This window comes from Myotis brandtii, unplaced genomic scaffold, assembly GCF_000412655.1.
Source record: "Myotis brandtii unplaced genomic scaffold, ASM41265v1 scaffold358, whole genome shotgun sequence".
NCBI classification, from domain to species: Eukaryota; Metazoa; Chordata; class Mammalia; order Chiroptera; family Vespertilionidae; genus Myotis; species Myotis brandtii.
The window spans coordinates 2,963,414-2,986,926 of record NW_005363772.1 but is presented as its reverse complement, the minus strand read 5'-3'; the positions used below and the strand labels follow the sequence as shown (position 1 = coordinate 2,986,926).

The 23,513-nt window shown below is 40.3% G+C and overlaps 1 protein-coding gene across 7 annotated transcripts in view; it reads left to right on the top strand.

Annotated features, from left to right (window-relative positions):
• Positions 1 to 23,513, top strand: part of ITPR2 (inositol 1,4,5-trisphosphate receptor, type 2) — a 401,602-nt gene that overhangs the window by 330,402 nt on the left and 47,687 nt on the right. For 6 of the 7 annotated variants that reach the window (XM_014544263.1, XM_014544267.1, XM_014544268.1 and 3 more), the window contains 4 exons: positions 747 to 942; positions 3,573 to 3,665; positions 14,670 to 14,800; positions 15,887 to 16,052. In XM_014544263.1, the coding sequence (XP_014399749.1) occupies positions 747 to 942; positions 3,573 to 3,665; positions 14,670 to 14,800; positions 15,887 to 16,052 (586 nt within the window). Of the gene's footprint in view, positions 1 to 746; positions 943 to 3,572; positions 3,666 to 12,962; positions 13,182 to 14,669; positions 14,801 to 15,886; positions 16,053 to 23,513 lie in introns of those variants that run through there. The other variant, XM_014544269.1, reaches the window with a different exon arrangement.

Here is a 23,513-nt window from a genome sequence, read left to right as displayed (position 1 = left end):
TTTATACTTCTGTTTCCAAAAGTATATACTAAAGTAATATGTTTTATCCTCAGTATATGCCTTTAGTAAGGAAAGATGTTAGCATTTCTCAACTATTTTAAAATTTCATATCTATTTCTATTGCAACAGGCTCATGAAATTGTTCCCATAATTTCACCTCTAATCACTTGATTAAACAATACATTTCATGAGCCTATCCATTATTCATCACTTAGGTGAACCTAACTCAGCATTCTCACTTTAGTCATTTCACATAGTCTAGAAGCAACTGCAGAATGTCAGCAAGAGTAAAAATAAGGAATAAGAAGCTAAGTTGGTTAAGTATAATACTATAATTTTTCTAAATTCAAATGTGAAGCTATGCTATTTCATGTCTTACACAACTGAAATTATGTTGGTTACAAAACCAACAGGTGCACAATATATGTTGTGTTAGGGTTCTCTTTATTAAAAAACAGTTTATTAGTACATTTCAGCTGGACAGCAATATATATCTTGGTTCATTTTTAAAGTCATTTAGGTTGTAATTTTTTCATAGATAAACTAAAATGGCTTGCATTTGTATTTGTGATGACCTTTTTTTAATTTTTTTTATTTTTATTTTTATTTATTTATTTTTTTTTACAAATTTTTAAAAACTCTTTATTGTTTAAAGTATTACATACTGTAATGACCTTTATACTTATTCATCTTTTGCTCCTTTGCATGTTTGTGGATTTTTTATTTATTTTATTTTATTTTTTTAGCTTTTTGATTTGGTGTACAGAGAAGAAACTCTGCTCAATGTCATAAAAAGTGTCACCCGCAATGGCCGCTCCATTATTCTAACGGCAGTCCTCGCTCTCATCCTGGTCTACCTGTTTTCCATTATTGGGTTCCTTTTTCTGAAGGATGACTTCACTATGGAAGTGGATCGGCTGAAAAACAGAACTCCCATTACAGGTATTGCTATTACCACTGAATGAGCTTTCTCGGATGGCAGGTATGATTTGTAGGGAGCTTGTTAAGAGGATTACAGATAAACACTAATGGAGGAAATGTTTTCTTTCACTCCTTTGAAAACATGCCTCGTTCACTAAGAGCTCACGACTGTGAAATACTTGTAGGCTGTATATTAGCTGCCAATGTGTAGAGGAGTATCCCAGACCAGCAACATTATCTAAGCCCAGTATCAGTGAGGAAGTTTCCATGATGACTCTAATCCTGAAGACAGTCAACAACTTCAGTGAAGGATAACCGCTTTGGCATGTTTTTCCTCCCCTTTTTCCTTCTCTCCCAAGAGCATATAGCATCATTTACAACCGTCCTATATAATAAAGAGCTAATATGCTAATTAGACCGAACAGCAGAACGACCGTCCGGACAAGCTTCCGGACAAAACTGGGGCTGTAAGGGCCAAGCCCCTTGCATAAATTTCGTGCATCGGGCCTCTAGTTATTCTATATGTGTTTGCTCACAGTACATCATATTGTACTTAAATAATTAAAAGTGATAAATGTTTTGACCTGAAACCATCATAGAATAAGAAATTTGGGATAGAAAAAATACTCAAAATATTGTCATTAAGGAGCTCAATCCATCAGTATGTGGCCATCAGAATTACTGTACAATATTTATTTTTATTGGCTAACTGGTTAGACATTATTTATTTATGCTCACTGTGATTCTTGTGAGGGCTTATTCTTCCTATATTATTTTGAATTTTTACTTATTCTTTCTAAAGATTTCTTTTTACCACTTTTCTACCTTTTGTTGTTTTGGTTAAATTTCTTTGTTACTTTTTTTCCTCCTCTTCTAATTTGCTCAATAGAAATCATAGTTCTGCACTTTGCTGTTAGCTTCTGTGGGTGATTCTCATGTCTATGGGTAGTAGGGAATGGAAACCACAAAATTACTCACTCTCTCCTCAAGCTATTAAATTTAAAGGTATGATTTAATTAGTGTGCCTTATAAGCCATACTCTTTCTTGCCTTTAAACATTTGTTAATTATTAAACTAATGATATTTGGTAGTATCTTTCTTAGAATATGGGAAAATTAAATGACATTTAAATCTTTTATTAAGTCTAAGTGATTAAAACACAAAATAGAAAGATCATAGATCGAAAGTTATTAAACTTGAGACTGAATTTCATACCTAAATTTTAGTCTTGATTAACAGGAACATGAAATATTTTATGTTACTGTGTTTCTTGTTCCTTAAATGTTACTTTTTTCCCAGAGTTTTTTGCAGGTGAAAATAATTGGAAAAAAAGCTCAGATATGTAAATACTCCCCCAAACTCCCTTTTACTAAACTATCTGTCAATTATAAACTACTTATTCTCAAAACTCTTCAAGTTTTAATTATTTGCAAGGCATGATCACATTGAGTTATTCAGTGCAGGGTGAGTCTGAAGTCAAAGCATCGTAATTCCTGAATCCAAATATATCCAATAGCTATTGTTTTATGAATCTGTGTTACTTATAAAGGAAATTAGTGTCATATTATGAAAATAAGTTCCTTAGAAATGTAAAGATTTCTTTTTTGCTTATAATATAGGTAACACTAGACCTAAAATGTCAATATCTCTACTAAAAGTACTTATGAATATTTATATAAAAAGCTGTTAAATAAGATAAAGCGTTAAATACTATGAATCTAGCATATGAGAACAGCGAACAAAGTTGAACTCTTGATTCTTCATAGATTGAGATTTTTGTTTCATAGATTGAAAGTGAATGTGATACCAGGCCCAGGGGAAAATAGCCTTATTTTCATAATACTTTTAGTTTACTTCAATGCCATATATTATATCTATTGATACAGGGCATAAAGTTTTTTTTTTCTGGTATGGAACACTCTTTACTTGCAAGGTTGAGGGTAATTATTGAGGAAGACACGCCTCGGTAACACGTGAAATTTGAAGTGCATAAGTATGCAGTTCCTCGGTTAGTGTGAAGTCATAATCAGAAAGCCAGGAGATGGGAGCCAAGAGGGGGGAGGTTGAGAGTGCTAGAGTGGAATGGCAAGAGCTTCACAGGTACAAAGGAGAGTGGGAGATGGAGAATTCGCACGTAGCATTGGGAATTTAGGAGAATGCAGTTCATGCCTCTGGGAACAGTGCGATCTGTGGTTTGATAGATGAAGGAGAAGGAGCCTCCACTTAACAACATGCAAGGGGATCCATGTCTTAGAAAAGCCCGAGGAGTTAGAGGGAACGTTCTGTTGACAAGCAGAGGTGACAGTGTCTCTCACACATGTCCCTTCTCACCCTCATTTCCTCTGATCCAGAATACTGCAGGGACCTCTTATGTGGATTCCTCACCTTCATCCTCCACTCTGCCTGTCCCAGTCATTCATTCTGACCATACCTCTGATTCTGTCTCTTATTAGTTCAAACGCCTTTCTGAGATTGGTGCTGGTTGTGGGATGCTCAGTTTAAAAACACCAACCTGGAAGCCCAGGTCATTCTGTTGTCATGTCTGAGTCTTTGCTGGTCTCTGTCCCTTTTGTCACACAAATTGCACCTGGAATTGCCCATACCCACCTACCTGCATACTTATCTCTATACCATATTCCTCTTTTTCTCAGGAAGTAACGACGTTCCTACTATGACTTTAACTTCCATGATGGGAACATGTGACAAGGAAAACTGCTCACCCACGATACCAGCTTCAAATACAGGTCTGTAAAAATGACTCCAGAGCAGTATTACATCTGCACTTATGTTTATTTGATAGAGTTGCTCTAGGAATTTCATGGTGGTTTGAAGTAGAAAAATGGAGGCTGAAAGAACCAAGAAGAGTCAAACTAGAGAAAAGATTTACAAATCTGCCATTTTATATCCCCACCCTGTTCCTTCTATTATTTCTATTCATGAGAATTTATCAAACTTACCCTGTCATACATGCTGTTAAAAATTCTACTACCATATTGCAAACCCATACCACACTAAGCAAGACCCTTTTAACTGCATCGCCTTTAACAAAGAATCTGGAAATGCATGGGCTTAGAATTCAGAAGTCTTGGTTATAACACTGATCTTGCCACTTTCTAGCTGTCTGTCTTAGACATGTTATGCAAATTCCCTGGACTTTGTTCAGATGGCTTGGCCAGAGATGGAAGGAGGGAGGAAGAGACAGAGAGAATATGATACTTCCCCTGCTTCCAACGGAGCAAATGGAACCATACATATAAAAATCATTTTTTAAACTCTGATTGTTCGGAAACTATGGCATATGTGAAATTTAATGAGCTGTAGAAGGAATTAGTGATCTGTTTCCAGAAGCAGCAACAATTTAGAGAGTATATGTCTTTAAATAGTTCAAGAGTTTTATATATGTACTAGAGGCCTGGTGCACAAAATTCATCCATGGGTAGGGTCCCTAGGCCTGGCTGGCGGTCAGGGCTGATCTGTGGGGCAACCAGTGGGGCGATTGGGGAAGGGGGGCGGGCACTGGCACCCGCCTTGGCTGGCCTGGGGGCTGGCGGCAGCTCCTGTGTCGAGCATCTGCCCCCTGGTGGTCAGTGCGCATCATAGCGACTGGTCATTCCACCATTTGGTCGATTTGCATATTAGGCTTTTATTACATAGGATGTGTGTCTCTGTGTGTATATATACATATATATGTGTGTGTGTGTGTATAATGGATTTAATCTACATTATGCTAATGAAGGACAACATTGGACTCAGGGAAGATGCAGGAAGGAAGAGTTAAGCACAGTGTAAGGATGGCTTTTCCCTCTTCTGTCTGGGAGCACATTGTCTGGTTATAAATGATGTGCCTTCATTCCCGAGTTGCCTTTTCCTTGAGATGTTGGTTGAAGAATGGAATGTCCCTTCTACTGACTCAATGTTTAGTGCTTATAACCTAAAGGGAGGAAAAAACACAGGAATACATTTATCCCAATGTCCCAGCCGCTATAGGCACTGTGAGCAGTAGTCACCAAGAACTTTTTCTTCCCCTACCTCCTGGGAACCCAGTCAAAGCTTCCAAACAATTAACCGGCTCATTCTCTGCTCGCCTAGCTTACTATGCTCTATAGTTTCTAAAGTCCTGTTACACGCATCCTCCAGTTTCCCCTTCAGTTTCTTCAGCCTTCTTCACATATTGCAGCACTGACTCTTGGTGTGACATTCCAGGGGGAGAAGTTGAGGGGTGGTATCTTATTCTGGATAGTGGGATTTGCAATCCCACCACACTCTTGACCCCGTATGTGGCTGACTCTTGGCTAAAATGCCATTCTTCACATAAATGCCTATCCTGTACTTATATGATTGGGAGTTTGGGAATTTCAAGTGTAAACGCATGCATTTATTTCTATTTATTTCTGCCAACCTGTAATCCAAGGGCCATTCCATTTTGTCCTGTAAATAGATGAGTTTTCTGACCAGCTGCTCTCTAGGTTTTAGGTCCCTCCCAGTTCTAAGGTGCCACGCATGGTGCAGCTTGTCAGAAAACTCATCTATTCGATTCTGTTAAGTACTGTATTCTCTCTCTCATGTCATCCTCAAGTTTGATCAGCTCTAGAACAGGGATTGGCAAACGGTGGTCCATGAGGAAATCTGACTTGTCGTCTTGGGCTAAAAATGGTTGTAACATTATTTTAAGGTGTGTTTTTTTTCCTTTAAAGAAAAATATGCAGTGGAAACTGTACATGGCCCACAAAGCCAATTTGTCATTTGGCTCTTTATAGAAAAAAAATCGCCAACCTCTGCTCTAAAAGATTGTTATTAAAGGTGCTAGAAATGCTGCATAGGACAGTGTTAGGGACAGAGTTCTTTAGCTTGCTTCTAGAAACATGCCTTCACATTGAAATAGTCACCTTTAGCACAATTCTTTAGCCACATAGAAATTTGTCTTAAATAGACTATCATTTAGCCCATGTTTCTCCATCTTAAAAAAAAATTATTAAGCTCCTTCTCAAAGCCTCCTTGCCAAAGTCCAGATACATAATGTCTCCCACATCCCCAATTTGAGGTTAGTCTGAATGCATGCTGGCCTTTCTTGATCTCAACTCCTTCCCACACTATCACTTTAATGATCCACTTTGGTGTGTTATCTTGGGGACCAGCATCAAGTTCATCTGTGAGCAGCTTGCAGAACCTGTCACAATCTCAAATTTAGGTCTGCAAATGCCTCTGTGCACTTATCATTATCCATGATTTTTAAAAAATCACAGAGGGATTTTGAAAACTTGGATATGGTTTCAGTAGTTGGGTAAAATTAAATCCCATATAATAAAAGTCTAATATGCTAAGTGTCCGGTTGTCTGGTTGTGCATTCAACCAATCAAACGTAATATGCTAATGATATCCTAAGGCTGTTCAACCACTCGCTATGACGTGCACTGACCACCAGGGGGCAGATGCTCCAACTGGTAGGTTAACTTGCTGCTGGGGTCCAGCCGATCGGGACTGAGATGGGCTGGACATGCCCTGGAACACTCCCGCGGTCCCCCCCCAGCTGGCCAACCTCCTGTGTCCCTCCCCGGCCCTGAACGTGCACCAGTGGGGTCCCTCAGCCTGGCCTGTGCCCTCTTGCAATCAAAGACCCCTTGGGGGATGTCGGAGAGCCGGTTTCAGCCTGATCCTGCAGGCCAGGCCGAGGGACCCCACTGGTGCATGAATTCGTGCACCAGGCCTCTAGTAGCTAGATAAAATTAAATAGTTCAGGATTTTTGAGCACCTTGAATATCAATTATTGTCACCAGTACATGTCTTCTTTTCTATTCAGCATTCTTTCTCCTTAACAGAGTATGAAAAATGACATTTTTACAATTTAGTTTCTTGTTAGCACAAATATTTTAATAACATGGTTCCAACATATATAGTAACCCTATTCCTGCATTGTTCTTGTATATCTGAATATTACTTTTAAATTACTTCCTTTATCTTAAAGGAAATATACTTTATGGTTTGATTTTTAAGAACAGAATATTACTTTGCCAGTGAGCCAACAACAAAGCTAGTGTTCCTCCCACTAGTCTAGAATGATGGCTGACCCATGGGTCTTGCACAGCCGTTAAGCTAGTGATGCTCATCCCAGCGTGGGAGCTGGAAGCTCCTGAGGCACCGTGAAGTAACTGCTCCTGGAGGGAGGTCTTCCAGGTCAGACGGTGTAAGCATATCCCAGGTCCTGGCTGCCCAGCTCTTGCAATTCTGCAGAATTTAGGCTTTCTGCAATTCCCCAGGCACTGTTGTTGATGCTCCTCTAGGCATTCTATTGTAATTGTTTCATATGCTATAACTAATGGGGATATTTTAATCTTAACTTTGAAAAAAATGAAGTGAATATTTTTGTAAAACAGGAAATTAGTCGTCTACTCAGTACATTATTTGATGATGGTGAAGGTAATAATTTTTAAAACCTTGTATATTCATTCATATGTCAATATTTGTTGAGCCTGTACTATTGGCCAGCCAACATGCTAGGTATTACACTGTTGAGTAAACAAACATAAATCCTGACCCTTAATGGAACTTATAAAATAGTGGGGGAAACATAAAAAGTTATAAATTATGGTGAATCCTGTAGGCGGCACTATGCGGGGTAGTCACAAGAGAGCCTGGCAGTAGGAAGATCAAATAGAAAGGCATTCCTGAGGAGGAATTATTTAAACTGAAACATGAGGTGAGAAGGAGCCAGTCAGGCCAAGAGGAAGGAGAAGTGCATCCTGGTCCCAGAAATGCATGTTCTAATTCAAGGATAGATGGATGTCACTAATTATCCTCACGTTATAGGTACAAACACTGAAGGACCTTACATAAGATCACATGGCTAGTAAGTCAATCTAGATCTCTGACCCCAAAGCCTGAACTCCAGCCTTCTCAGTTTTATTTCCTCTTAATTACTAAAGGATTAATCTCTATAAATTATTTTTTTTCCTAACCCAAATTTAGAGATTGTTAAAATCCTGCCTATCGTGTTTTCTTTCAAAGAATGCTTGGATAGATTGTCTTTATGCATACCGTGTTCTAAAAGCAGTTTCTTAAATATTCTTTCTTATGTGTTTATCAGCTAGGATTAATTCCCTTCCCACCCCTGCCTTGGGGATGTTTAGCAATGTCTCCAGACATGTTTAGTTGTCGGAACTCTGGGAGGAATGCAAGTAGCATTCAGTGGGTAGAGGCCAGGAATGCTGCTAACCATCCCACCACGCACAGGACAGCCCCACCACAAAGGATTATCCAGCACAAAATGTCAGCAGTGTTGAGGTTGAGAAACTGTGTCCTTTACAAAGTCTATTTGGATATTAGTTTGTAACTCTGAACACAAATGTGTAAAAGGCTTCCTGTAAATACCTCTACAACCTCTTACCTAAAATATTACACAAAGAGCATACCTTCTCTTTTATCTATGGACCGATGGGGGCAGCCCTTCCAGGTGTGTTGTTCAAGGAGCAAAGTTGTCTTTTTTCCTTTCTCTTTTTTTAAGGCTCTACTTGAGATGGGAATGGTGGGGAGAGGCAGAATGGTGGGGAGAGGCGGTATGATTTTTCAGGAAAAAACCCCAGAGTAGGGAGGAAAGGATAGTGGAGGAATTTCAGCACCAGAGGTGTGAGAGAGAGACCTTGTTGAGAGAGATGGTGGCAATAGCCTTTCACACTCAGGGATCATTCCTAAATCAGTATGAAGAACTACAGGAATGCCTGTGTCGATCTACTCTTTCTTCTGAGCCCTTTTTGCATTGAATATGGTGAGTACTAAACGTCATCTGATTGAAAATTCCAAATTCCATGGAGTTAGTCTTCTAGCCCTTGCCCCCTTTAAATTTTGGCCACATGAGTTTAACTGCGAAAGTATCGCGAAAGCTAGAACCTGAGGTTTGCTGTGCAGCATGTGTCGCTTAGATTTAAAAATAACTTTTCTATGTCTAAGACCAGGATTACGTTTTAATTTGCAAACCCTAGTGTGCATTTGTGATGGGCTTGGCTTGTTCCCTTGCGGACAGCAGGACCCCATTACAAAGGCCCAGACACACACAGCAGCATAATAACAAGCCTCCTGGCGACTGGGAGGCTGCAGCCGAGGACGGTCCAGCCGATGCCGGTGGGTCATTGTCCCAGCAGCAGCATGGTATCTGGCAACCAACTGTGGCTGGAAAAAAAGAATTTTTATTTCATTTATTGCAGACCTCCCTGACTTCCTATAAAATATTCACTTAAAAATAAACCAAAAAAAAAAAAAAAAGGATTTTCCAGAAAAGTAAGGCCTTTTTGAGACAATTTACAAAATACAAAATACAGTCAGAGTTCTTTTCTAAGTAAAAACCATTGAATATATAGAAAAGGAAGTTCACAGATGGCTAACATTTAGAAGTAATTCAAATTTGATATGTTTTGGTATTGTAACTTAACGAAAAAGGTTGATGAATACCAGAAACTGATCAGCTTCCTTTTGAGTGCCCAGTGTTTTAATTTTTTTTCCTATTTAAAATTTTTTAAAATCAACATTTCCATAATGACTTGATTTTAATTAAAGTTTAAGACTAACAAACAAGGTGTTTTTAATTGCACTCAAATTTTAAATATATCCCAATGACAATCTATTGCTTTCTAAGAAACCATCAAAAATGAATAATTTAATTGTTAAAGCAGAAAAAATAGCATGATTAAGTGATCTTATCCAAGCCTGTCCAGTATTTTTATTAAAACTTTGTAATAGAACAGAATTTGTAATAAAGCAGTTTCTCAACCTCAACACTATTGACATTTTAGTCAAACACTTCAGCTAAGAGGGAACTGTTTCAGAACCAATAGAATATATTTTTATTCCTTTCTTCATATGAAACATTTTATTTCTATTATGAATTCAGAAAAAAATACTTTATTTTACTGATACTCAACTGAATATGAGAATAACTTAATCTCATATTGTTCAAGTATAAAATGTATTGATTATGTTAAAACTATAATTTTGCATAAGAGTTTACAGTCATCTATATATATAAAAGCCTAAGCAACCAAACGACTGAACGACTGGTTGACCAGTCGCTATGATGTGCACTGACCACCAGGGGACAGACGCTCAATGACAGGATCTGGCTCCCTCCTGTCTGGATTGGGCCTGCAGGGATCAGGCCTCCGGGGATCAGGCCTTCGGGGATTGGGCCTTCGGGGATAGGGCCTGCAAGGATCGGGTGGAAACTGGCTCTCCGACATCCCCTGAGGGGTATCAGATTGCGAGAGGGCACAGGCCAGGCCGAGGGACCCCTCTAGCTTATTAATAATGATCATTATGATACCTAGAATTTGTTCCACCCTATGTCCCAAACAATGTTCTAATTCCTTACGTGTAAATATTTAGTTCTATCCAAATGTCTCCATATTAGAAGTCTGTTTCCACTAATTCTTCTCGTTCACATGTAAACAACCATGATCTTCCACTTCTTTTATCACTACTGTTTTCATCATTACCCCCTTGCCACCATTAGCTAGACCATTTTTCTTACATCTTTTCCTTGCTATCACCAGCTCCCTCTCTTCCTCCTAAGTCCTAATTGAACCTTCCAGTTTCCTCTGTTCCTCCTAAGTCCTAATTGAACCTTCCTCTACAAACTAATAATCTATTATTCCTCTTCCTTTCAGCAACAAATGTTCCTATGAAACACTGGCTGCACTCTCTCCTTCAATTTCTGCATCAACCATCTTCTCTTTCACTATTTGCCATCTTCTTCTTATTACTTACGACCTAATTGCGAAATCCAGCTACCTTTTGTTGATTCTCATTGCCTTTGGCCCTTCTGTAATTTGACATTTTTTGATCCTTTTCCATCTTTATATTATTTTCTTCCTTCATCTGGGATCCTAGTACTCTCCCAGCTTTCTTGTCTTCTCTAGCTTTTTAAAATGTTTTCTCATCTTCTATCTGAGAGTCTTTCCTTATCTTCATCAGAACACCCAATTCCTCCTTCTGAATTAGCTGTTTCTATGACTTAATGGGACCATCCTTTCTCAAGTCACCTCTGGTTGGAAGCGTCAGTGTGCTATTTAACGCTGTCTTCTCCCTCGTGCCTGGAGTCCTGTCAGCTCCCGCTCATTCATTCTTTCCATCCCCACTGTCATTGCCCTGTTGAGGCTCACAGCACATCAGGCCTGAATTATGGCAACTGCCTCCTACGGGGTCTTTCTACCTCTGCTCATTCTCTCCTGTTCAGTTCACCCGCTATATCACCACTAGATTACTTGTCAGAAATCACTGCTTTGAATATGTCCTTCTCTTCCCACAACTCAGGATTTCTACCATGGTCCATCGCTTATCAAATAAAATCCCAAACTCTCTTGAGCTTCACAGAGAGCTCCCAGCTTTATCTTCCACTCCTCTGCATGCTGTGTATTTGCTGTTCATCATAGCAGCGAGTATTTTTTTATTTTTATTTTTTTACCTCTGGGCTCTCTGCTCATGCCATGTGAAATGCCTCTCTACTCCTGTCTTAGTCCATGGAATGAATATTCAAGGCAAACTTGGAGTCTACATTAATCCGAGGGCCTCCCCATGGTATTAAAGGTTCTCTCCCCATTCCAATCTCTTTTCACTGCTTCTGTGGCTTTTATCACATGTTAATTTGTCTTATTACCTAAGCACAGTTAGTCCTCACTCGACATTATCGATAGATTCTTGGAAACGACATAAAGCGAAACCAATTTTACCATAGGCTAATTGATGTAAACAAGAGTTCAGTTCCTGTGGCATCTCATCATCATTCTAAAGAAACGATGTTGAACAAAATGACATTATTCAAGGACCTGCAATACATGTTTTACCTCATACTGTTTCACCACCTACATGGTAAACCACCTTGCCCCTGTTGAAAGTTCTCCAGTGGCTCTCCACAGCTTTCCGGACAAAGTTTAAACCCTTCATCTTGGCGTATGAGTGTCTCCTAATCTGATGCCTGCCCACTTCTCTTCTCATGGCTCCCACACTCGTCTGCATCCACCCAAGTCCCATCATTCCAGTCCACTTGCAGTTCCCCAACACTCCATAAGCTTTCATGCCTGTTTTGCCTTTGCTCTTCCCGCTTGATCTGCCTGGAATGTTTTTTGCTTCACTGGTTTTACTGGCCAAACATGCCTGTCTTTCAAGATTCAGCTCAGGTGCCACCTCCTTCAGGATGCTTGTCCCTGACACCCAGCCCATGAGAGGCACATCCTTCTTGCCTCTGCAGTACCCTGTGATACTGCACTGCCTTTGCTCGCCTGCTGACCTGCCTTTCCTAGGGGAATGTAAGTTTCCTAGGGGCTGCAACACTTTCATCTTCCCACCTGTGTTCCTAGCACCTATCCCAGGGCTGTTGATGTAGTGAAATGAGGCAGGTTTGGCCTGGGTAGGCCAGCTGGTTATGTAGATACGTCTCCACATGGTGGCATTTACTTAGGTGAATTTGCCATGACTCAGGGCCTGGCTTTCAGCCTGAAGGCCTGGGAACTTGGCTTAACATATTATGAGTGGATCCGTCTCACAAAGATAGAATCTTATTAACCAAGCTCACACAGCTTACTATGTAAAACTGGCATGCCTGTGCGCTAGTTATTACGGAGCGTGCTAACTGGACTGTTGCTGGCATTAACCTGACCTGGGCATTTCCCCCCTGTTTATGTGCTACGCAGAAAGCCAATTCTCTCATTGTGTATTTGCAGCCAATTTATTTTATTTCACAATGACTAATCACATGAGTTGTGCGTGGATTTTACTAGCTCACCTGTTAAAGAACAAACAACCTTATTTCTAAGTTCTTGGGGAGAGATGGCACTCATCATTAAGTCTTTAGTAAACATGTGTGTGATATGGCTGATTGAATAAACAAATTCAGATCCTGCCACTAGATATCAGATTGCTTTGATTGAAAGGCTAATTGTGGCAAAGTAACGTAGAGATCTATTCCATCTGACCTCATTACTAGAAAACCATATTTCTCTTTAAAGATTTCTTTAACTCTCTTACATGTTTCTAACTGTTTTTCTCCACATTCTTCCTAGCCATCACATTAGAACCCAGCACCAGGTGTCGGGGACCTAAATGGCACGCTGCAGACTGAGCTCTCTCCCTGCTTTCTCTGCCTACCTTGTCTCTTCTGCTGCTCTGACTGCTGCCACCACAAGCCCTGCCTCTTCCCCATTTCTCCTTCCTCCAAAACCAGTTTTATGTCTTCTGCTTTCTAAGTCAGAAAATTGAATTGCCTTGCGGCTCACCTCTGAGGTAAGTGGTCCAGCGCAGACGCTGCTGAGACCTTTGATGCTGCACTTGGTGCCTGCACATCTTTACCTTCAGCCCTCTTCCCAGAGTACATGGTTTAACAAAGAAATAGCTCCGAATCAAGTGAAACGACTGGGATCCCTCATCCCAGTGATGTTATAGTAAAGTCAGTTCACAAGAGGAGAATCAGCCTTTTGTAACACAATACCCAACGGGTTGTTTATGGATCAGGTCAATGGAATTAGGCGGATTCTTTTTTTTCCTTTGGTGGTGGTTGTTTTTACACTCAGGCCTTGACAGGCGGGCTGTGGCCACAGAGTTCCAAAATTCAGTGCCACTGTGGTTCTTTAACTTTCTAACAAGAAAAATATATTTCTGCTCACTCATCAACATTAGGAAATCCTGATTCCAGTGTCTAACTTATTTTTATTTTTATTTTTTTACTATTTTAAATGACTAGGAGATTATTACCAAGTTTGGTAACTTTGCCATTCAACAACATAAGACTAGGAATTTTTCTGTCATGTTATATCTTTTTTCTCTCCCCCCATTCCTCCCTAAATATTTTCACATACATTTGCATAAAATAAATTGTTCATATAAATACATTGTGCTTTTTATCCATAGCTCCATGCTGGTCATTAAGAAAGCTTAGACCTTAAGCAAATTAATGAAATAACATCTGCCTGAATTTTAAGCACCTACTATGTGTATGCCAATCTCCGTGTAATCAGAGTGTTTTACGTATCTTAAATATAATCCTCTGAAGGGTTTAATCCTTAGACAAACCTCCCATTTTACAGGTCAGGCTACTGAGGTTAAGGAACTTGCCCAAGTCCCAGTCCTGGAACCGACTAGAATTTGAAGCCAAGCCTGCCTAGCTTCCTTCTGCACTCTTTTCCCTGCAATACTTTTAGTTCCTGGGTGAGCTGACTGTGTTTTCAGGAGGTCTCAGCACAATCCTCTCCCCACAGCACAACAATGCACAGTGAAGATTAGATTTCTTATAGTTTGTCCTTCTCATGCTGTCATTTTCCACCAATGGAAGGAAAAACTATTTCAGTGGCTTGATCAGTCCGTGTCAATCATGGGCTGCCACATATAAAATAGGTGTTATGTGACTTCAGAAAATTATGTCATGGCACGGTTATGAAAAAAAAAATCTTTGGAAGTAGAAAATTGTGTATTTTTAAAATACGAGTTTGGCCTGGCCGGAGTGGCTCAGTTGGTTGAGCATCATCCGTGCCCGGAAGGTCACCAGTTCAGATTCTGATCAGGGCACATGCTTGGGTTGTGGGCTTGATCCCCAATAGGGGGCGTGCAGGAGGCAGCCGATCAAAGATGCTCATCGATGTTTCTATCTCTATCTCTCCTTTTCCCTTCTTCTCTCTCTCTAAAAAAAAAAACATACACACCACAATAAAGACATATTTTAAAAACAAACAAAAAGCACGAGTGTGCTGCATTGCTTAATTTGTGTGTTTTTATAGCCGATGAAGAGTATGAAGACGGAATTGAACGGACGTGTGACACTCTCCTGATGTGCATCGTCACCGTCCTGAACCAGGGCCTCAGGAACGGCGGTGGTGTGGGCGACGTGCTGAGAAGGCCATCGAAAGATGTGAGCAGGAGGAAACGTATAATTCTCAAGGAGCACATAATCATTTTTTAAAACTCTCTTAACAACATTTACAATATATATGTTTTTTTTGTTTTCAGGGTACTATCTTGTGTCGTTTGCTTAATAAGTATAGTGGTAGCCATTAAAACCAGTTAATTGTATGCTAGGATTACATAGACATCACTAATGTCTTAAAACCCTATACTGTTGGCGGGGTTAGGAACTTTTTCCAAGTTTGAACTGTGTATTGTGTTACAGCAACAAAATCGTGGTTATGGATGTTATAGAGGAGTTGAGTATTACATAAGTAACAGAAACTAGACTGCCTTTTGTCTATCAGGTTTCTCAGGCATGAAGATTTACTCTTTGCCTCTGAATACGAGTAGCCTTTATTATTTATCCAGGATGAACATAACATTTAAACAAATTCTAACAAGATTTCATATCTTAAAGTGGCAAGGCTGAAAAATTTCTCATTGGCTGCAAACACCAGGCTGGGAGCTTGAAAAAAAATCTCAGTTCTCCAGCAGGCTAGCTGTATTATGTGGTCAGTTCATCTACTGTCTCCTCTTCTATGACCTAGCTGGATTACATGACCTCCGATGTGTACTTTAATACTGTTCATCAAGTAGAAATAGCTTGAGCTGTATGTACTTGACCCTGTATGTAAGGCCGAGAACAAAACCTCTTCCAGAACTTGACAAATCATTAGGTCCTCCTCAACTCCTTAGTCTCTTGAATTTTGGAATCGATATTTGTATATCTTTTGGGCAACTTGTGGGATGCACTCTACTGCACCAAAATGCATTTTGCGTGATGACTTAATAAAAAGCAAGTCTCTCCATGGGGGTGGTGTAAGTCCCAGGGAATGGAAGGGGGTTCTGGAAAGAGGCTGTGAAGCTTTTCTCGTTACATTTAAAGAAAATGAAGGTACAAAGCGGGTCTTATTTTTCCAACTTGGAATATTGTTTATATTAATTTAGAAATATTTATTGAATATATTCCCTTTGCTAGACAATATGCTGAATCACCATGCATTGAAAATGTGTATGCGTATATATTTTTTATTTTACATTTTTATTTCAGGAGCCCTTGTTTGCTGCCCGAGTGGTATATGACCTTCTTTTCTATTTCATTGTCATCATTATTGTTCTTAACTTGATTTTTGGTGTCATCATTGATACTTTTGCTGATCTCAGAAGTGAGAAACAGAAGAAAGAAGAAATCCTAAAGACAACCTGCTTCATCTGTGGTAAGTGTTCTCAAGATACTAAAATAATAGGTGACACTGCCCAGGAGGGGCTAGAATGGTGTTTACTTGCCATGCTTTGGGGAAAATTATTTCAAAATGGAAGCAGATTCTGTAACTGAGCATTGGACTGGGGTTCTCTGTTCCATAAATAGATAGAATAATTACATCCCAAAGCTATCTTGTCATTATTTCTGCAATTTCTATGATTCTCTGACTATGGAATATGTTGCAAAATGCCAAAAGGTTCCATCAACTGGTAAACAGATTTTTCATCACAGTAACATATTGATTAAATAACAGAATGATTTTTTATTTTGTTAGGTTATGAGTTCACAGATGATTTTTTCCAGTAACTTGAACTTTTACTCACTGACACTTTTCATTTCTGTACTTTATTGCTGTATCTGTTTTCTCCTTCTCTCTTTCTCTTTCTCTTTCTCTCTCTTCCCCTCTCTCTCTCTCTCTCTCTCTCTCTCTCTCTCTCACACACAACACACACACACACACACACACACACACACACTCTGTCCTCCCTTCTCCCATCATTATCTCTCTCAGATCCAACCTTTTCTTTGTCCTCATCATCCCCTTTGGCTCTACCCTCTTCTCCATAGACCGCAGCTTTCTGGCTTTAGTTTTCTCGGTAGCTGGCCTAGTTATCCTAGAATCCTTTCCAATCCTGGAATAATCCCCAGCTCCAGATTACACTCGCCATCTATTCTTCCATGTTGGGCTGAAGAATCTTTTGATAAAAGTCACAAAACAAGCATAAGAGCTTCACTACAACATATTCTTATATAACTTAAATGGGACCCTCAGTAAATCCCATTCCCTTTTTGGTTTGCCTTTTGTCAACTGTCTCATTCCCCTCAATGGCTCTTCCACACCTTTCCAACATTGCTCCACCAGTTGGAGGCGTACTAAGTCATAACCTGTAATAATGAGCTACATTCTAAGTGAACAAACAAAGTAAACATGCCCTTCTTCTATTGTGGAATTCAAACACAATGAATATCATTGCTGTGTCATGTGTTAAGGAAAATGATCAAATTCACAGGTTGCTGTATCTCGTCAGGTTGAGGTAGGGGGCAGGCAAGAGTCAGAAAAGGCTTCTTAGAAGAGATGATGCCAGAGCTGATGGTAAAAGATGGAAGGGAGGTAGTCATATCAAGTAGAAGTAGAGTGGCTGATGTAAGGAAAGGCAAGGGAGGAAGAAAAATATGATGATAATCTTCAGTTACGAAAGAAGCTCAGGGTTGCTGGAGCTTACATTTCTGAGCAGGGCATGCCAAGAGAGGAGGTTGGCCAGATCATATGTGGCCTTTTATGTTAAAAAGCATGGTCTTGATCCTATAGGCTTGTAGAGGATGATCAACCATTAAAGAATGTTAAGTAGAGGAAGACAGGGTTTTATTTTTGTTTTGGAGCTCTGTGGCAGGAGTGGGAGGTTGTTCCTCAGGGGACAATACTGGAGACAGAGTAACCAGGGATGAGGTTATTGCCGTAGTCCAAGTGAAAGGTAACGAAACCTTGATTCAGGAAACAGTCGTGGCAGCATTAAGGGTTGAGGACAGAATCAAGAAATATTTAGGAGAGCTTCACCAGTGTGGCTCAGTGGTTGACCCATGAACCAGAAGGTCATGGTTTGATTCCCAGTCAGGGCACATGCCTGTCACGTGGGCTCCATCCCCAGTATAGGGTGTGCATGAGGCAGCCAGTCGATGATTCTCTCTCATCATTGATGTTTCTATGTCTCTCTCCCTCTCCCTTCCTCTCTCTGAAATCAATAAAAACATATTTTTTTAAAAAGAAAGAAATATTTAGGAGATATTAAATCTCAATGATTTGGAAAGAATATGAAAGAGCTGGGGTAGCTGGGTAGATGGTAGTATCAACAGCTGAGTTTGAGACTAGAGAAGAAAAACAGTTTTAGGTAGGAATATACTGAATTTAGCTGGAAATGCTAGAAATGAGGTATGCACTAAACACCCCAGTCAGATGCATTCAGCACAGAGATCCACATATGAGTTCAGACTCAGAGAATGTCTGCCATGGAGACAGTAATTGGGGAATCCTCAGCCTGCATATAGTAGGAAAAGCTGGAATATAGAGAAAGACTTCGTGAGTGAGAAAAGAAGATGGAGTCCAAGTGGGAAAGCTCACCACTGAAAAGTTAAAAGAGAAAGAGATCACACATAATACAGTCATCAAGTCCAAGTAATGTGAGGAGAACCAAGGGTGTGTGGCATGTTGAAACAAGGGAAGAAAATAGTTTGGGAAGAAAGAGATTGATTATTGATTGTCAAAGCAGAGAAAGTCAATAACATATGAACTGAAGTAGACCCTTTGGGTTTCTCATTTAGAAGGTTTTGGTGGCTTTAGATAGAGTAGTTTCCACGAGGGTGAGGACAGGTACAATATTGCACAAAGCTGGGGGAGGGACTTGCTGGAAGGACATTGTCTAGATTAGGTGGTAGGAAGCAAGATTGAGATGGAGCCAAGGAAGATGCCATACAATAATTTTGGGATTTGGGGAAGTGAACCACTGTATTGAAGGGTGAGTTCCAAAGAGAAGAAAGATGCTGCCCTTGAAAATCTCTGTGTTTCATGGTCTTGCTTTCACACTGCTTCCTCTAAGCCCTTTTCTTTATGATCATAATAACTATTATGTCAGCACACTACCTCAGAAAAAATGGTGGGGTTTTTTCTGAAGAATGTTATCAGTAGGGTGTGAGCCTCATTCTAAAACATGATCCTGTTTCCCATATTCTAAAAGCAAAAAACATGAACAAAATAATAAGGCCATCACCGAACCACCATTCCTGCTCTTCAAAGGTTTCCCTTCACTGTCACAATTCTCTTTGGCTTTTCGTAGTTATTAAAAAGCAAGCCTATAACCTATAAATTCCTTAAAACATCACAATAACCTTCATCACCAAATTGAAATGTTTTTCTCAAAGCTCATCATTAATTTCCTGCTGACCTTTCCTTCTACCTTGAATTATACATTCTCTGGTTTCATCACAAGATCCTATTTTTCCTCCAAATCCCTAGATAAGAGGTTCTGAATTTATCATTGACTCCTTGTCTCTTCTCTCTGCCCTCCTCTTTAACATCACTTTATTGCCAAATATGCCACCACAGCTCCAAGCGCTCTCCAGGCTTCTGTCCTTTGTCTTCAGTTGTTGACTGACATTTAGTAGGGTATGACTTCTAGCAGCCAACTTGACTGTGTTTAAAAACCAGTGCATCATGCCTTTCCATCTCCTCCCTCCAATCCAGCAACTTATTCTGACTTCCATATTGCCACGCATGACCTCCCATCAGTTATCTGGATTGGGAACGTCTCCATAATTTTTAGTATCTGCTCTTTGCTCTTCCAGGTACACTAACATATTCCCATAGCCACACCTTGGTTTTTTTAGGCTCACCCTGGCTCACCCTCAATGGCCTGCTCAGCTTTGTCAGACTAATTTTTCCCCTTTGAATTCATCATTTCCAAACTCAGAGAGCTATCAAGAGCATTGCATTCTGTAACTCTAAAACTCTAATTTTCCTGCCATGTAAGATGCCCCACAATTGGGCCCCTTTTTTCTATGTTTACCTTATCACCCAGTGTTCTTATTTATAGCTCAAGTTATAGTCCAACTGTATTACTCATCTTTAACTCTCCATGTGGTCTCAGTTATGGTGTTTCTCCAATTTCTAGAATGTCCAAGCTCCTAGGCTGTTGAACTCCTGCCCTCATTCTTAGGCCCAGGTCTAATGTCATTATTCCATGAAGCCTTCTCTGATCTCACTAACCAGAATCAAACATGTCTGTTCCTAAATCCCTCATATCACCCTTAGCTATATGATTCTGCACATATTCTTGTTACCTTATCTTCTTTGTTGGATGCTATTCATTATTATTCTACTAGAGGCCTGGTGCACGACACTCGTGCACTGCGGGGGGGGGAGGGTCCCTCAGCCCAGCCTGTGCCCTCTCGCAGTCTGGGACCCCTGGGGGATGTCCAACTGCCAGCTTAGGCCCGCTCCCTGTGGGACAGTCAGACATCCCCCGAAGGGTCATTAGCACTACTGTGAAGGCGGGGAAGGCTCCCACACCACCGCAGCTGCACTTGCCAGCCTTGAGCCCAGCTTCTGGCTGAGCAGTGCTCCCCCTGTGGGAGCGCACTGACCACCAGGGGGCAGCTCCTGCGTTCAGCATCTGCCCCTTGGTGGTCAGTGTGGATCATAGCAACTGGTCATTCTGCTGTTTGGTCGATTTGCATATTAGGGTTTTATTATATAGGATTATAGAAGATGCATGAACTTTATAGACATGTCCTGGCTAGATGATGTTGGCCAAGGTTCCTTTCACCTTGAACTATTGTTTCCTTATCTGGAAAATGGTAATATAATGCCACATTTGGGGGTTTGGTGAGTTTAAATGAGATCTGTTTATCAGGAGTCCTAGCTCAATGCTTAGCTGAGATTAAGCGCTCAATACATGTTAATTTCTCTTGTTTAAGAGCTCCAGACCTATGTCCTATCCATTTTTATGCTTCCATAGCATGTATTGGGGATCATTCATAAATATTTTCTTAATGAATGACTGTCCAATTATTCAGCTCCAAATTAACATTGTCTTTATGCCAATGTGCCTTAAAACCTATAAAAGAAAGTTAAAACAAGTAAGTACTAAAAAAACTATATAATGTAGGCAAAAATATCTAGGTGCACTAATTCCAAGTTATTCCAATATTTGTCACATGCAGGGTATGGTCTCTAGCATACACATGCCTGCGGGGATGCAGAGAAACCGGGAGGCACAGGGGATGTTGATACGTGGTTCATGTCTCAGAAGCCTCATGTTTATTCAAAAATTTGAGTGGCCACTTAGGTAATTTAACCTAAGAGTAAATTTAAATTGTATTTTTATATTCGTACACATCACTTTATTGCCAAATATGCCACCACAGCTCCAAGCGCTCTCCAGGCTTCTGTCCTTTGTCTTCAGTTGTTGACTGACATTTAGTAGGGTATGACTTCTAGCAGCCAACTTGACTGTGTTTAAAAACCAGTGCATCATGCCTTGCCATCTCCTCCCTCCAATTCAGCAACTTATCCTGACTTCCATATTGCCATGCATGACCTCCCATCAGTTATCTGGATTGGGAACGTCTCCATAATTTTTAGTATCTGCTCTTTGCTCTTCCAGGTGCACTAACATATTCCCATAGCCACACCTTAGTTTTTTTAGGCTCACCCTGGCTCACCCCCAGTGGCCTGCTCAGCTCTGACAGACTAATTTTTCCCCTTTGAATTCATCATTTCCGAACTCAGAAAGCTATCAAGAGCATTGCATTCTGTAACTCTAAAACTCTAATTTTCCTGCCATGTAAGATGCCCCACAATTGGGCCCCTTTTTTCTATGTTTACCTTATCACCCAGTGTTCTTATTTATAGCTCAAGTTATAGTCCAACTGTATTACTCATCTTTAACTCTCCATGTGGTCTCAGTTATGGTGTTTCTCCAATTTCTAGAATGTCCAAGCTCCTAGGCTGTTGAACTCCTGCCCTCATTCTTAGGCCCAGGTCTAATGTCATTATTCCATGAAGCCTTCTCTGATCTCACTAACCAGAATCAAACATGTCTGTTCCTAAATCCCTCATATCACCCTTAGCTATATGATTCTGTACATATTCTTGTTACCTTATCTTCTTTGTTGGATGCTATTCATTATTATTCTACTAGAGGCCTGGTGCACGACATTCGTGCACTGCGGGGGGTGAGGGTCCCTCAGCCCAGCCTGTGCCCTCTTGCAGTCTGGGACCCCTGGGGGATGTCCAACTGCCAGCTTAGGCCCGCTCCCTGTGGGACAGTCAGACATCCCCCGAAGGGTCATTAGCACTACTGTGAAGGCGGGGAAGGCTCCCACACCACCGCAGCTGCACTTGCCAGCCTTGAGCCCAGCTTCTGGCTGAGCAGTGCTCCCCCTGTGGGAGCGCACTGACCACCAGGGGGCAGCTCCTGCGTTCAGCATCTGCCCCTTGGTGGTCAGTTGGGAAGGGTAGCGGAGTGACACCAATTTGCATGTTTCTCTTTTATTAGTGTAGAATATAGAAGATGCATGAACTTTATAGACATGTCCTGACGATTTGCATATTAGGGTTTTATTATATAGGATTATAGAAGATGCATGAACTTTATAGACATGTCCTGGCTAGATGATGTTGGCCAAGGTTCCTTTCACCTTGAACTATTGTTTCCTTATCTGGAAAATGGTAATATAATGCCACATTTGGGGGTTTGGTGAGTTTAAATGAGATCTGTTTATCAGGAGTCCTAGCTCAATGCTTAGCTGAGATTAAGCGCTCAATACATGTTAATTGAAGATGCATGAACTTTATAGACATGTCCTGGCTAGATGATGTTGGCCAAGGTTCCTTTCACCTTGAACTATTGTTTCCTTATCTGGAAAATGGTAATATAATGCCACCTTTGGGGGTTTGGTGAGTTTAAATGAGATCTGTTTATCAGGAGTCCTAGCTCAATGCTTAGCTGAGATTAAGCACTCAATACATGTTAATTTCATCTCTTGTTTAAGAGCTCCAGACCTATGTCCTATCCATTTTTATGCTTCCATAGCATGTATTGGGGATCATTCATAAATATTTTCTTAATGAATGACTGTCCAATTATTCAGCTCCAAATTAACATTGTCTTTATGCCAATGTGCCTTAAAACCTATAAAAGAAAGTTAAAACAAGTAAGTACTAAAAAAACTATATAATGTAGGCAAAAATATCTAGGTGCACTAATTCCGAGTTATTCCAGTATTTGTCACATGTGGGGTATGGTCTCTGGCGTACACATGCCTGCGGGGATGCAGAGAAACCGGGAGGCACAGGGGATGTTGATATGTGGTTCATGTCTCAGAAGCCTCATGTTTATTCAAAAATTTGAGTGGCCACTTAGGTAATTTAACCTAAGAGTAAATTTAAATTGTATTTTTATATTCGTACAAATAAAATGTTGTAAAGTAGAATGAACTTAGTGTGAACATTTAAAATAGAAACATTTTTAAATATTAAAAAGTGGTGCCCAGCACTTTTTAGCTGCTAATCCCTGTAGCTTAAGGTTCTCTACTCTCTGCCCTGAAAGGACCTTCAGTTCAGCACAAAACATGTGATCGGTGTTATGATAACATGTATCCAGATATGCATTCATTCCTGGAGTTGCTTACCACATATAAGATTTAATATATACCATATACATTATATGAACTTAATTACAAGGATGATTTAAACATTTGGGATATCTGGGGGCTGTGCTAGTAGCCTATAACATAGTTGTGATTAATCTACAAATGGTTCTGAGGAGAGCTGGGTGTTAAGTTGTCATCCAAAGAGGGATAGTGTATAAGTAGCAGAAGAGAGAATCTCCGCAGTGGGAGAGAATTGGCTTCAGGAGTG